This window comes from Poecilia mexicana, unplaced genomic scaffold, assembly GCF_051168715.1.
Source record: "Poecilia mexicana isolate PSO_F unplaced genomic scaffold, ASM5116871v1 scaffold_8, whole genome shotgun sequence".
NCBI classification, from domain to species: domain Eukaryota; kingdom Metazoa; phylum Chordata; class Actinopteri; order Cyprinodontiformes; family Poeciliidae; genus Poecilia; species Poecilia mexicana.
In genome coordinates this window covers 3331304-3344436 of record NW_028263377.1, presented here as the reverse complement: position 1 = coordinate 3344436, position 13133 = coordinate 3331304, and the positions used below count along the sequence as shown (strand labels likewise).

The following is a 13133-nucleotide window of genomic DNA, read 5'->3' as shown; positions in this document are numbered from 1 at the left end:
ACAATGAGCTAATCAACGTTGTTGATTCTAATCTCATTGTGTGGAATACCAGACATTTCAAATCACACATCAATAGAAATTTCATGACATGTCAGTAAGAGGTCCCACATCTTGCATCAAGAAGATCAGATTAAGAAGGTCCATAGCAGATGGAAACATGCCAAGAATTATCTTGATATATAAACTGATATGGTCTCTGAAATTGTTGTGTTACATGACAACCGTTTAAATAATTTCCAGTACACTCTGCCAACTTATACAAGAGTACAAGTTCATGTTTCTTTTTTATTTTTCATTGACAATAGCACAAATGATTCCATTTGGACATAGTCTGTTTTAATTATCCGGAGACATTTCATTAAGCAAGTGATTTCTCGTTTTGTGCTTGAAATAAGAAAATTTTACTTATATAAAATAAGTTCTAGACTTGAAGTTTGATTGGTAAATATTGATATTCTAGATTCTAGCACATATTTACTCATAATAAGTAATATTTTCTTAATATCAAGATTTTATATCTTACTGAGATAATTAAGTACAAAAACACTTAAAATAAGAAAAATATTCTAGCATAAACCCCTCTTGGTGAGAAAAATTATCTTGTCAGAAAGAAAACAAGAAAAATCTACTTAATTTAAGATATTTAATCTTACTAAGATTTCACTTTTTGCAGTGTGTGGACTGAGACAGCAAAACCTGCACAAGGCTCCATTCCCCCCCTCCCCCCATCTACAATGATACAATGATTGTAATATGCTGTCATATTAAATGAAGCTGCTACTACAAAAAGCTTGGATAATAAGCATGATAGATTCATTCTCCCCAGTGTAGCTGCAGAGAGAGAACAGCTTTCTGTTACTTTCTCCATAAGATCCTCAGGTGAGCTTCTGAACAGGTAGAATCAGTTCTCATGAGAAAGCACAATAATCAGTCAATTAGAAACCAACCACGCTCTAACATGACATCAAAAAGTTGAAAATGAAGCTATTATGTAAAAGGTCGTGATCATAACAGCACCGCCTCTTCACAGCACACAGAGCCCAGGTGATGGTAGTTTTATTAGCATTGATGTAATCAGGAGTTGGTTCTAAACAGTCTTCGAGTCATGAAAGTCAACATGAATGAGGGCTGAGATGCAGCCAAATGCTCTGTTATATCAAAATATGGAATATGAAAGTTTATATCATTTTAGTGACTCAGTAAAATTTGACAGGTAAAATACATTCTCCTTTCATAAACACACAATGATTCAGATGAGAAAGCGTGTTTATGAGCCAACCATCTTTAATTCCATAGAAAAAGTTTGTGGTAAGCCCAATGTCCAGCAGTTCATCACAGGAGCTATTATTGTCCATATTTTCCCCCAAATGAAAGGTTCAACATTTCAGATGAAACCAACAAGGTTGGAATATGATGTTATGTGCCTGAAAATGTTTTACGGACCAGAATAAAACCATCCTGCCCCAGAACCCTACAGGACCCCTCTAGAGGCAGCCTGTCCAAATGGGGGCAGCAGCTAGGCCTCCGTCTGCTCCGTCATCTCCCTGCAAGAAGCTGCTGCCACCTGAGGAGTCTGCTTGTTTCTGTCCCGCTCCGTCACTGAGCCCTCTGTCCGCTCACACTCCTTCTGTTGGTCTTCCTCGGCTTTCTGTTTCTCTGCTTTGGTCTTGAACCTCAGCCCATGACCTGGAAATCAGACAGCAGGGATCCTTAAAGGGACGGAGTTGTGTGTCTTACAGTGACATTGAGCCATTTTATAGCACTATCAAGTACCGTATTTTCCGCACTATAAGGCGCACCGGATTATAAGGCGCACCTTCAATGAATGGCCTATTTTAGGACTTTTTTCATACATTAGGCGCACCGCATTATAAGGCGCATAGAATAGACGCTTCATACTCTATTATTACACATCCACATTAATAAAGAAATGGTCCCCGAGTACTTTATATAGTAGGCTGGCCCAGTCGTTGTTTCACTCACGGTGTTGGTGTTGCGATATTATGCCCAACTGCTTTCTGGGTAACACAGACCAACCGACACGCTGCCGCTGCAGTCTCTGTCTCTCTTCCCCTGCCCCTCCCCCCCTTTAAATGTATTATCAAACTTTATTAACAAACCAGTGTTCTGACAACTATCCCAGCATGCACCGCGCACTACTTCTTCTACGGGGGAAAAAGAAGTTGGCGGCTGCTTACCGTAGTGGACCAACTACGTAAGCAGCCTACTGCATGTCTGTGTAAACATGACGTCTTTCATTTCGATCTGAGTTAATTAGCGTAGCATTTCTGCCGGATTTTCACAACATATCAGCCACGACAATGGACAGGGGAACCAACAAGTTCATGTCATCTTTTTTGGACGACATCAAGGTGTTTGAGCCACTGGATGCCTCCAACATTGTGCGCGTCACAGCTAAAAGCTACCGATAGATGAGGAAAACAGCAGATCCTCACACCCTCAGCATGAATATAGCTGTGGACAAGATCACTGATGCCTATTGTTCTTACAAGGCTGGGTAAGTCGGCATTCATGGTTTTGATGGTCCACAATGTACATTAGCATATGTTTACTACTGTAGCTTGTGTTTGTGAGACGGTCACGCACGTGGTAGCTGCACTGTGACCTAAAATGGGCATTAGCCAATGAAACGCGGCCCCTGTGGTAAGGTCCGTTGCTGGACCTGTTGTGGCTCAATATTGGTCCATATATAAGGCGCACCGGATTATAAGGCGCACTGTCGGCTTTTGAGGAAATTGAAGGTTTTTAGGTGCGTCTTATAGTGCGGAAAATACGGTAATTATGTTACCTTCAGTTATGAAATACTGTATATATCAAACAGAACTTAGAAGAAAATTGACTTTGGAATTTAACGCGTAGAACTTAAAACATTTAAGTTTGTTTTTCTGAAAAACAAACTTAACCCTCTGATGCATGACATATTGACTATACAGTCTTCCATGGGTGGGTCTTTTTGGACCTGTGTTTAAATCAATGTGTTTTTATGCTATTTTTGTCATTTTGATTCAAAATAATGTTTAGTATGATACTTTCTGCTGTGTTTTATTTCACACAATAATCATTTCATGTTTGAAATATTTTCATTTTTCACTTTAAGCATTTTTAGAAGAAATTGTTTAACATTTGTGACAATTAGAACATTTTTAAAACAAAATGACAACAGCAATTTTACAACAGCAATGTTGGAACAAGGTCAGCGTCCATTATGTGTGTGTGGGTGTGGGTGGGCACCGGGAGGGAGATGGGGGAATAGAAAGAGCACGTTTCTTTAAACTAGCTTGCTAACCAAGCTAGCTAACCAAGCTAGCTAACATTACTGTCTGTATTCTATTGTGCTGTGTATCATGCATGTGAGTGTATGTATGCATGTGCATTTATTTATCCATAAATCCATCTATTCATTCATCTTCTTCCGTTTATCCGGCATTGGGTCGCGGATGTAGCAGCCTAAGTAAGGAGACCCAGACTTCCCTCTCCTCAGTCACTTCTTCCAGCTCTTCTGGGGATTTCCCAAGGCACTCTCAGGCCAGCTGAGAAACATAGTTCCAGCGTGTCCTGCGTCTTTCCCGGGGCCTCCTCCTAGTGGGACATGCCCAGAACACCTCACCAGGGAGGCGACCAGGAGGCATCCTGACCAGTTTCCCTAGTCACCTCAGCTGGCTCATCTCGATGTAAAGGAGCAGCGGCTCTACTCTGAGTCCCTCCCGGATGACTGAGCTTCTCTCTCTAAGAGAGAGCCCAGACACTCTAAACCATCACATACCTAACCCTAACCAAAACTCAATTCATACCTTAGCTCTAACTCTGACCCCTGACCCAAAAGCAGGGTTTCCCCTTGTGGGGACCAGGCTCCGGTCCCCACAAGGAGCAATTGGTCCCCACAACGTAGTATATGTCAGGAAAATCGTCCCCACAAGGTATTACAAACAAACACACACACACACACACACACACACACATTTGTGAGGAAAAAATAAAGATAATTATATGTAAAATGTTCTTGTGTAAAATATTATTATTCAGGGGTGACATTTAGGACTCAGTGTGTTTGGTTCACAAAAAATGTTTTCCTGACAGTCACAGTTGGTAAAAAACAAAGATTCCCATTAAATTCCATAGAAAATGAATGTGGATCCTTTTGGACCCACTTATGGAAGAACGGGGTAGTAATATAAAACATGTTATTTCTTAAAATGTGTAATAGGTAAATTAAAAAATTTAATTGCATGATATCAATAACATGTTTGTTGAGGAATACCTGGAATATGAAGTGATGAAAAGTTTTCATTACAAAGATATTGCAAAAAGATGACCTCACCAGGTCCAAAAGGACCCACTTACGCATCAGAGGGTTAAGGAAATATTATGATGAAAACTGATTTCTAAAGTCAAGTATAGAAAACATATTCAAGAAAAAATCAACAGAATAACCTTGTATTTCTAACATTTTTCTATAGGTATCAATATAAGTGAATGTGCAGTTAAAACAGAGAACATACGGACAAGTGGCCGAACAATGAAACGGTTAAACACAGATGATTCACAGGTCACTGAATGCATTACAGCTTCAATATTTATTATGTTTAGTTGTTTAGTCATTTTCTTTACAAACAAATATGATGGAATTACGGTGATTTAAAAATAGTCCAACATGGGAATGATTGGAAGGATGAATTGTGTGAGAAAATTCGATGAAATCAGGTTGTTCTTGACTTAGATTTTATAAACCCAGTGATATATTAGCAAGAGAACATTCAGTTATCATTATACTCACTTGGACAATCTGCCACCTCTTTGAAAGCCTTCTTCTTACAGCAGGCTCGACACAGACTGAACACACATTTATTTCCCTGTAAAGCAAAACATGACAGGAATGACTAAGCTTCCTGAAATCTTTGTAAATGGACGGAGAGAATGAAAAAACCACAAAACTTTATTAAAAAAATGACATCCTTTATGCAAACAGTCATTTTATGTGACTTTGGAGAAACAGAAAACTTTAGAAAAGACGATTTATGTTTATGAAAGCGGACGTGTGGATCAGATATAAAAAACCAACACTAAGGCTGTCAAACTCATTTCCTTTTTGGCCCATATCAAGATCACTAATGTCCTCAAAAGACTGATTGTGATTGTGGTGGAATTTACCGAAAAAGTTATAAAAATTTTCAAATATTACTAAATATCCGTTTCTTACTTTTGAAAATTAAATCACATTGAACATATTTTCACATTGATGTAATTTAGCAGCATGCAGATAAAAACTCTTTGGATTTAATTGATAAAGTAAAATTTAGGTGTACAACTATTAACTTAAAGATTCTGTTAACGTCCAGCGGGCCGCAGCCAGGCCTTCAGTTTGACTCATCCGCTTACCTTTGGGTTGCCACATTGTTCACATTTGAGGTATTTGGCTACAAGCAAGGAGAAGGAAAACTATTTCAGATTTCTTGTTCTGTTGGTTGTGGTTTAAAGATAAATCTTTAACTTAGTTAGACTCACGTTTCAGCTCAGGACAGAAGTTTTTGTTGGGGTTGCGGGATCTTTTCTTCAGTTTGTTTTTGGACAGGCCTTCAGCTGCTCTGTCTGAGTCCTCCAGAGCTCTTTTCTGACACACGGTGCTCTTCACCTCAACCACCTGGCAGCTGCCGTTGGTCACTGCCAGCTTGGGCCTGGTGGATGTTGGTCGTTTAAAGCAGAACAGTGGAAAAGAAATGTGCCTATGATAAATCCTTTTGTTGCTTGGTTACTTTACTAAGTGTACATCTGCAGTCATTCAGGCCACTAACATAACAGAGGAAGTGACTCACGGTGGTCTGACGTACGGTTGGCAGATCCAGTGAGGCAGTGGCAGACCCCCGTCTTTCTCATCCCCACCAGAAATCTCCTCCTACATTGAGACGACGAGAACCAAAGAACTAAGAACCAGAATCATTTCAAATAAAGAAATGGGTCTGTCACAATTCAGTTTTCCAATTACTGCAGTAAATGATAATATTGTTGTTTTGAGAACATTTTTAGATAATATACTGATAACAGCAAAGGTTTGTCTTCTCAAAGACCAATAAAGTGTAGTTTTGTAAAGAATCCTTTACTCTGGAACTAGAAGATATTTTAAATTTGCAAAATAAAGCAGGACCACAAAGGAAAATCAATAAAATAAAATTAAAAACCACACATAACCCAAACCATAAATAACATGGATTATCAAGTCTCTGCACAAAATTGCCCTTCAAAAATATTAATCATTGGAATGAATATTGAGTTAATTTCAATTTTATCATGCAATTAATTGATTATTGCAACAAGCTTACAAACAAATTTTCATCAGTTACGTTATAATTATGCAGAAAACAACACAAGCTGTAACCAACCTGTGACGGAGGAGCCATCACGAGCCGGGACTTAATTATGAGTCCATGTCAGCACGCCCGCACACATATACACACAAACATATACAATCACTAACTTACTTTTTGTTGCAGCTTAAACTGACACGTTTCATTGTGGGTGCACACGCGGTGTTCCTGCTTCAGTTAACATATCCATCCTAGCCTGTTATTTTGCCAGTTATTTTGTATTCTCCAAACATTTTCCCGGTTCTGTTTTTAAGCAGGATTGTTTCCGGACTGTGGCGCGCCAGGAGAGAGTCACGTGATGACGTAGTGATGTCATCGGAATGTACTGAGTGTTTTCTATTAAATTGAGTATTATATTTTTGATCACAAGTTTGTCTATTTATATATATATATATTCTTTTTTCTTGGTATTTATCATTACTTTGTTTACTTTAAGAGTTTACTTGAGTTAGAAATAATTGTTTAGTTGTTTTTGCTTGCTTATTTTGTGCTGTGGGCGGAGCCTGTGGCTTTAAAAGCAGGGCTCTGTACCACTTTGAGTCAGTCTGTGGTTAGACTCCTGAGAAGTCACACTGAAGATGATGGACTCTTGCATTTAAGGTACTGCTGTTTGTCTGTTTTTAACCTGCCTTGGACGTCCTTTGTACATGTACTGCACCTCTCTGATTTGTTCACCTGAAGAAAAGATTAATAAATTTCATTAAAGTGATCTCCGACCTTGGCCAGTCTTTTATGTTTGACCAAGTCATAATAGAACCCCGTCACACAACCATCTGCATTTAACAATTAATAGGAAGCAAAAAATGAAAAGTGTGTATGATGACATACACGCCATCTGCTCTGTTTTGCAGAATCAGCGTCAGATGGTCCTCACAGGTCACATTATCATTTGTTGATGATGCCGTTTGCTCTGACATAACTCTAAATCTCCTGATGTGAATGTTAGCCAGGACGGGAAGAATCAGGGCAGAAGCATCAACATTGTGGCTTTTAGTATTTGAACACATTTAACTTCTTCATATTTTATGTTGTTACAACCACAAACCTCCACATGCTTCTTGGTGTTTTAGGTAATAAAGCAGCACAAAACAGAGCTCACTGAGAAGTGGAACTCCAAATATTACAATTGAAACTGTAAGTCTGCATTTTGATGCTAGGCTAAATTGATTTGCTAAGAAATATTGGTGCCAATTTTCTACCACCAGATTAGAGTGGCTTTTGGGAAGGTCAAGGGTTAACTTTCTTGGCCTCCTCCCCTAAGATGCTGTACCTGGCAGCGCTGCTTCAGCTGTGCGCTAACATGGGCTAACCCTTCCAGGGTCTTCACCTTGGCCAGCTCCTCCCTGAGGTCCTGGTGGATCTGCAGCCTAAACAAACAAACAAACAAACAAACAGACAAACACACAAACACACACACACACACACACACACACACACACACACACACACACACACACACACACACACACACACACACACACACACACACACGTGACTACAGTTTCAACAGCTCAACCTAATCAGTAGGACTTTATGTTTCCACTATGAAGGGTAAAGAGTTTAAAGAACTCATCCGTCCAGTAAGAATGAATGAAGCTTTACGTGTGATGCCACAGCTTGAAGAGGTGAGCCCGTATGTAGGACAGCGAGCATGGAGGGTACTGCTTCACCACCTCCAGATATTCCTCTGCCATTTCCCACACTGGGGGGCTGCGGCCCTCAAACAGGGCCGGGTTATGGAGGTTCCCTTCTGCGGATAACACAAAGGCAGATCTAAGGAATGCAATAATTCAGACACAGAGCACTTTATAGCTGAACCTCACAGGACAGAGAGTTAAAGGAGAACTAACCTGCACTCATGACCCCATGCACTCCTGTCTCCTGAATGCAGCGTTCCACATCACTCAGATGATGGATATTCCCATTTGCAAACACTGGAATATTTACTGCATTTCTGCAAAAAAAAATCCAAGCCAGAAATATGTCTTTTTATTACATTTTATAGAGACACCAGAGAAAAAGTACAGCAGCTCACCTGACTGCCTGAATGTGCTCCCAACTAGCGATCCCCGTCATGGCTCCCTTCTGATCTTTGGTTCTGCCATGTACTGTCAGCAACTGGGATATTTACCAAACATCTCAGACTTCACTACAGTTATAAAGCATTTTTTCTAAATCAAAGCTCAACAGGTGGTGGATACAGATCCTACCTGACATCCAGCTTTCTCCAGCATCTGAGCGTAGCGCACCGTTTTCTCAATCTCCTTGAAGACTCTGATCTTACAGGTGACCGGCACCGAGAGCTTTTCATTGGCTAAGCTGACTGTCGATGTAAGGAGAAAGGAAGATCCTTATAACTGCTGCTATTTAAATAAAGAGGATTTAAACACTGGTTTAATCATACAATTAAAGCTGCATGTTAACATGAGAAGCATAGAAAATGTTATTCGTTTAAAAAGCTACACACAAAATATGACAAAATGAGTAAAAACTCACCCATCCTCTCCAACAGCTCCCATTCATCTTGCAGAAAAACTCCATAGTGTCCTTAAAATAATTAACATCAGTTTTGGTCCTCTATATTAGCTCTACTCTAGACAGTCATCCTACGTTCAGATTAGAGAACATGTACCTCTCTTAGCTATCATCTGTGGACAACCCAGATTGAGATCAATGGCATCGCAGTAGTCCTGGGCCAGGACAGCAGCCTGGAGGAACACCTCCGGGTCGTTGGCACAAAACTGGGAAAAAAATAACAGGACATAAATTTCACTCCAACACTACATGAGACACAGTGTTTCAAAGTAATGTGCAGCTATGACGCTCATTCTGAACAAACACTGGAGATTCTCACACACAAATCTGTTCACATTTATCATTCAAGGTTTATTTGCAGTGTTGACAATTCATAGCTTTTATATGAACATGATAAAGTGATTGGTCTTTGTACATGTTGATATTATATAATATTTTGTATTAAAATCTTTATTGTGCACCTTTTGATGACTGGATATTATTGGTCAGAATTACTTCCTGTCTAAGAGAGTTTCTAACCGCTGCAGTGTGTTTTTCTCCAGGTGTGTGAGACGATTACAGCGTGATGGAGTTTGTTGTCTTAGTTTATGGGAGAAACCCGTTATTCTCTCACACACTTCCAGCTATAGACGGGAAATTTTGGGGAGAATTTTTTTTATAATTTCTTATGAAAAAAAGTTAATAACTGTTACCTGGCAGCTGCGATGACCACTTTAATCAGTTTATAATGAGCTAACAGATATAGATGTGTGCTTATAAGTTGATTTCTCACTATAGTCTGATTATTTTGGTGAAAGTGGAGTAGTGAAACTATATTATCAAGAAAAATAGTTATTTCAACATTTTAAATCCTGAACTTTTAGTTGAAATGCATAAAATAATTTTAACCTCAGTTGTACTTTATTCAGTTAAAACCTAAAAAGTGATCCAGTAGAAGAGCTCAGACACAAAGCCTTTATCATCAACTACATAATTAAAACAAAAATATTGCAAGAGAAACATCAGCAGGGAGCAGTTTGGTTCTGTCTCTTCCACATGATTTTCGGACTTTAAATGGCTTAGTTAGTAAATTAATGTATGTGAAATAAAATAGGAACTATACAAGATGTCCTGAAAGTCTTTGCTGAACAAAAAGTTTGATCGTTTAAACAAACAAATCTAATATGTCATGCCTCTGATCACTGCACTCCTTCCTCTGATCCAGCAAAATATAAATAAAAAAAAACTACTTAATAAATGTAAAAAGTATAAGCCGTTTGAGAAAGGCAACATCAATAACATCATTTGGGTTAGAAATATTGTACATTTATTTATATATGTGCTCAATATTTCCTGTTTTTATAATTTCAATATGACATTTATTTCCTGTAGTGATAAAGGTGAAAACAAGGAAGTTTTCCTGTTTGATCAAAGTGAAAGTAAGATTTTAATTAATATGCAATACTAAATAATGGAAAACTATATTTATGTAATATTTACAAAAGCGTTGAATAATAAGTCCAATTTATTTATTCATAGGCCTGAAAAAATAACTAACATGGTTTCCACATTTCTAAAGAATCCATCACCAAACCAACAGTCAAACCAAACATGCTGGAGCAGCTTTCAGGTTTTAAGAACCAAAAATCTTCAATAAGCTTCCTGTTGACTGTAGCAGTGCTCCCATCCTGAGCTCTTTAAAAATAAGGTTAATTTTTTTTATTTGCAGTTTCCTATACTCTTAGCCTATAGTTGTTTTTTTTTTACTTTATTTTTAAGCCTTTTCAATTTTAATCTGGTTGATGTGTTTTTTCTTAATGTATGTTAATTCTATCTTCTATGTATAACAACTCTGAGTTGCCTTTGAAAGGTGCAATATATATAAAGTTGCCTCGCCCCCCCTCACCTGCCCAGCTTTAGTTTCTAGTCATTATCTCGTACCCTGTGTGAACTCTCACCTGGGTAATCAGAGGTCTGTCCTCCTCACAGACTTCGTTGTAAAGGTTTTCCTTCCTGTAGTTGGCATCCCGGACAAATACCTGAGCGTGCAGCATCGGAGTGTAGCAGAGCTGAGCACCATGTCTCCTGCTCAGCAAGCGCCAGGCCAGCTCGCTCTGGTCCACCATGGGCGCCACCACGAAGCGTGCCTCCCTTAGGGTCTTCCTCCAGAACTCAAAGCCCTGAAGCTTGGCCATCACAGCTGCGGTCAACAGACAGCAAAGAGCAGTGTTATATTAAGAAACATTCTGCAAGGCTTTTCTCTTGGTTATTACGACAGCCATCTAACAAATGTCTATAAGAAAGCTAGAATCAGAAAGAGTTCCCTGCAACTACAGATGCAATTATCAGTTAATCAGAAATCTGAATTTCCCAATATTCCCTAATTTTGGCTCTGAACAGCGATCAAAAGGGCAGACAGTGGACATATATAAATAAAGAATTCCCACAGATTTGGTGTATGAACTAGAACATCAACCAACATTATGCACATCGATACAATTTGTTGAGTTAGTAAAGCTCAGATAAAGAAAAGGGAATGGGTAAATGAGGATTGGCGCTGAAAAAACTGATTGATGTACCTCAACCTACAACATATGCAGAACAAAATACCAACATATACCAAGAATAAATATTCAAATTTAAAGACCTCAGCAGCAAAAGGTAGTCTGTAAGAATTGAACTACACACAGACTGACGAGTTTAGAAATTAATTTGTAAATGATAACAAAAGTCAACATGAAAACCTCTCAGTTATGTTATCATCCCTCTGGTGTGTTATTACTGTGCTTTATATTTACCCATTAAAAAGTGTTTCCTGTACGTATCTGACATGCATATCTAAACCTTTATATGAGTACAACACACAGCATGTATAAAAAGTAGTGGCAAATTAAATAGTCAATATTTAATAATGTTCTGCGCTTACTGAAGCCATTTAAATGACAACGTTGTTCGTATCAGAGAAGTTTTGCAATTCAGCACCATGGAGGACCTCATAAATATAGCAGCGAGTTTGATTAATTTTGTTTTGTTTTCAAACTATTTTTTCTGTTTTCTTTTCACCTTCTAGCCTTTAGTATTCCTAAAACTTGTTAGCTGTGGTGTCGCTAGCAGAGCCGAGCTAACTGGCACTCTGTTATCCCGGGTCAAACAGAAAGCTGTCGTGGCCGTGTCCCAGCCTCCTGGCCCGCTGTGTGGCCAGCGAGCAGCGGGACCTCGGTGTGTCTGGAACCTCAGGCTGATGTTTCACCTACTTCACTGCGATGCTTGAAGACAGCTCCTCACGCGGCGCCTTCAGCCATGTGCAACAGCCAAATAACACCGGCAGGGAACGATTCTTCTTCTTCGCCTCAGCTACTTCTGGTTGCAAATCAGATATTCAAACAGATCCACGGTACGACGCCCCCGTTTGGTTATAGCACGTCACAGAAGGTGTTAAAAATATTTGACTTGTATAATGTAATGTATTCTGCCCCAATATGTATTCTGTATTGGGGCAGAATACATTTTAATGTGTGTTTTTTATGCATTAAGTATTAATATCAATGAAAGAAAATCACAAAAAATCACAGGTTATTTCTAAATAAAAATGTAATTTCGAACTCATTTAAAATATACTGAAATATTAATGTAATAAAGGTGAAAGGACAAGAATGTAAGACAAATAAAAATCCTCTAAAATGGAAATTTAGAGCCAGCTCGATAACATTAGAAACCAAGTTACACTTGCTTTTATGTTCAGTTTATGTTTGTGTTTTATTTCCATGTTATCCCTTACCACCTTCACCATCCAGGAGTAATCTCGGTTTGAAATATCTCATGCTGTAACTGACAGATGACTGCATTGATGGCTAAAACTGTTAGCTGAAAATGATTCCCGTCATAAACAGTGCTGCACAGATATATTAATTTTTGTTACAATTGATTTACCATTTAGGAAGGCAGTCTGCAGATGAACTTTGCTGTTTGACATTCAAAATAAAACCATCAGGGTCTTCCCAGTCCTTATTCATCAGAAGAAAGTAAGCCATCACCATGGATACTGACAGATCTATTATTCACCCAGATGCTGTGTGATTTTCCCTCATGGTGCTCAGATTACAAATAAAACAAACTGATTAGTTTACAGTTAAAATCCTACAAATGATATTTTTAAAAGGCCATCTTTTGGGTTCCCTTCTGCTGAATATTACAATTTCTGTACTGCATACTAAAATTTCAACTAATAATTTTAATGGT

The 13133-nt window shown here is 38.6% G+C and overlaps 1 protein-coding gene across 2 annotated transcripts; it reads right to left on the bottom strand.

The window, feature by feature from the left end:
- Positions 1 to 265: 265 nt before the first annotated feature.
- On the bottom strand, positions 266 to 12258 carry dus1l (dihydrouridine synthase 1-like (S. cerevisiae)). Of its 2 annotated transcripts, none has more exons than XM_015007644.2 (14): positions 12149 to 12258; positions 10853 to 11094; positions 9013 to 9121; positions 8877 to 8927; positions 8591 to 8703; positions 8416 to 8498; positions 8231 to 8334; positions 7983 to 8130; positions 7651 to 7747; positions 5832 to 5911; positions 5524 to 5693; positions 5398 to 5435; positions 4796 to 4871; positions 266 to 1686 (listed from the first exon to the last, which is right to left on the bottom strand). In XM_015007644.2, the coding sequence occupies exons 2-14, from the start codon at positions 11087 to 11089 to the stop codon at positions 1517 to 1519; spliced, it is 1476 nt and encodes a 491-aa protein (XP_014863130.2). In that variant the 5' UTR covers positions 11090 to 11094; positions 12149 to 12258; the 3' UTR covers positions 266 to 1516. The 2 variants fall into 2 exon arrangements, with proteins under 2 accessions (XP_014863130.2, XP_014863131.2); XM_015007645.2 differs by lacking the exon at positions 12149 to 12258 and adding an exon at positions 11958 to 12113.
- Positions 12259 to 13133: the final 875 nt, after the last annotated feature.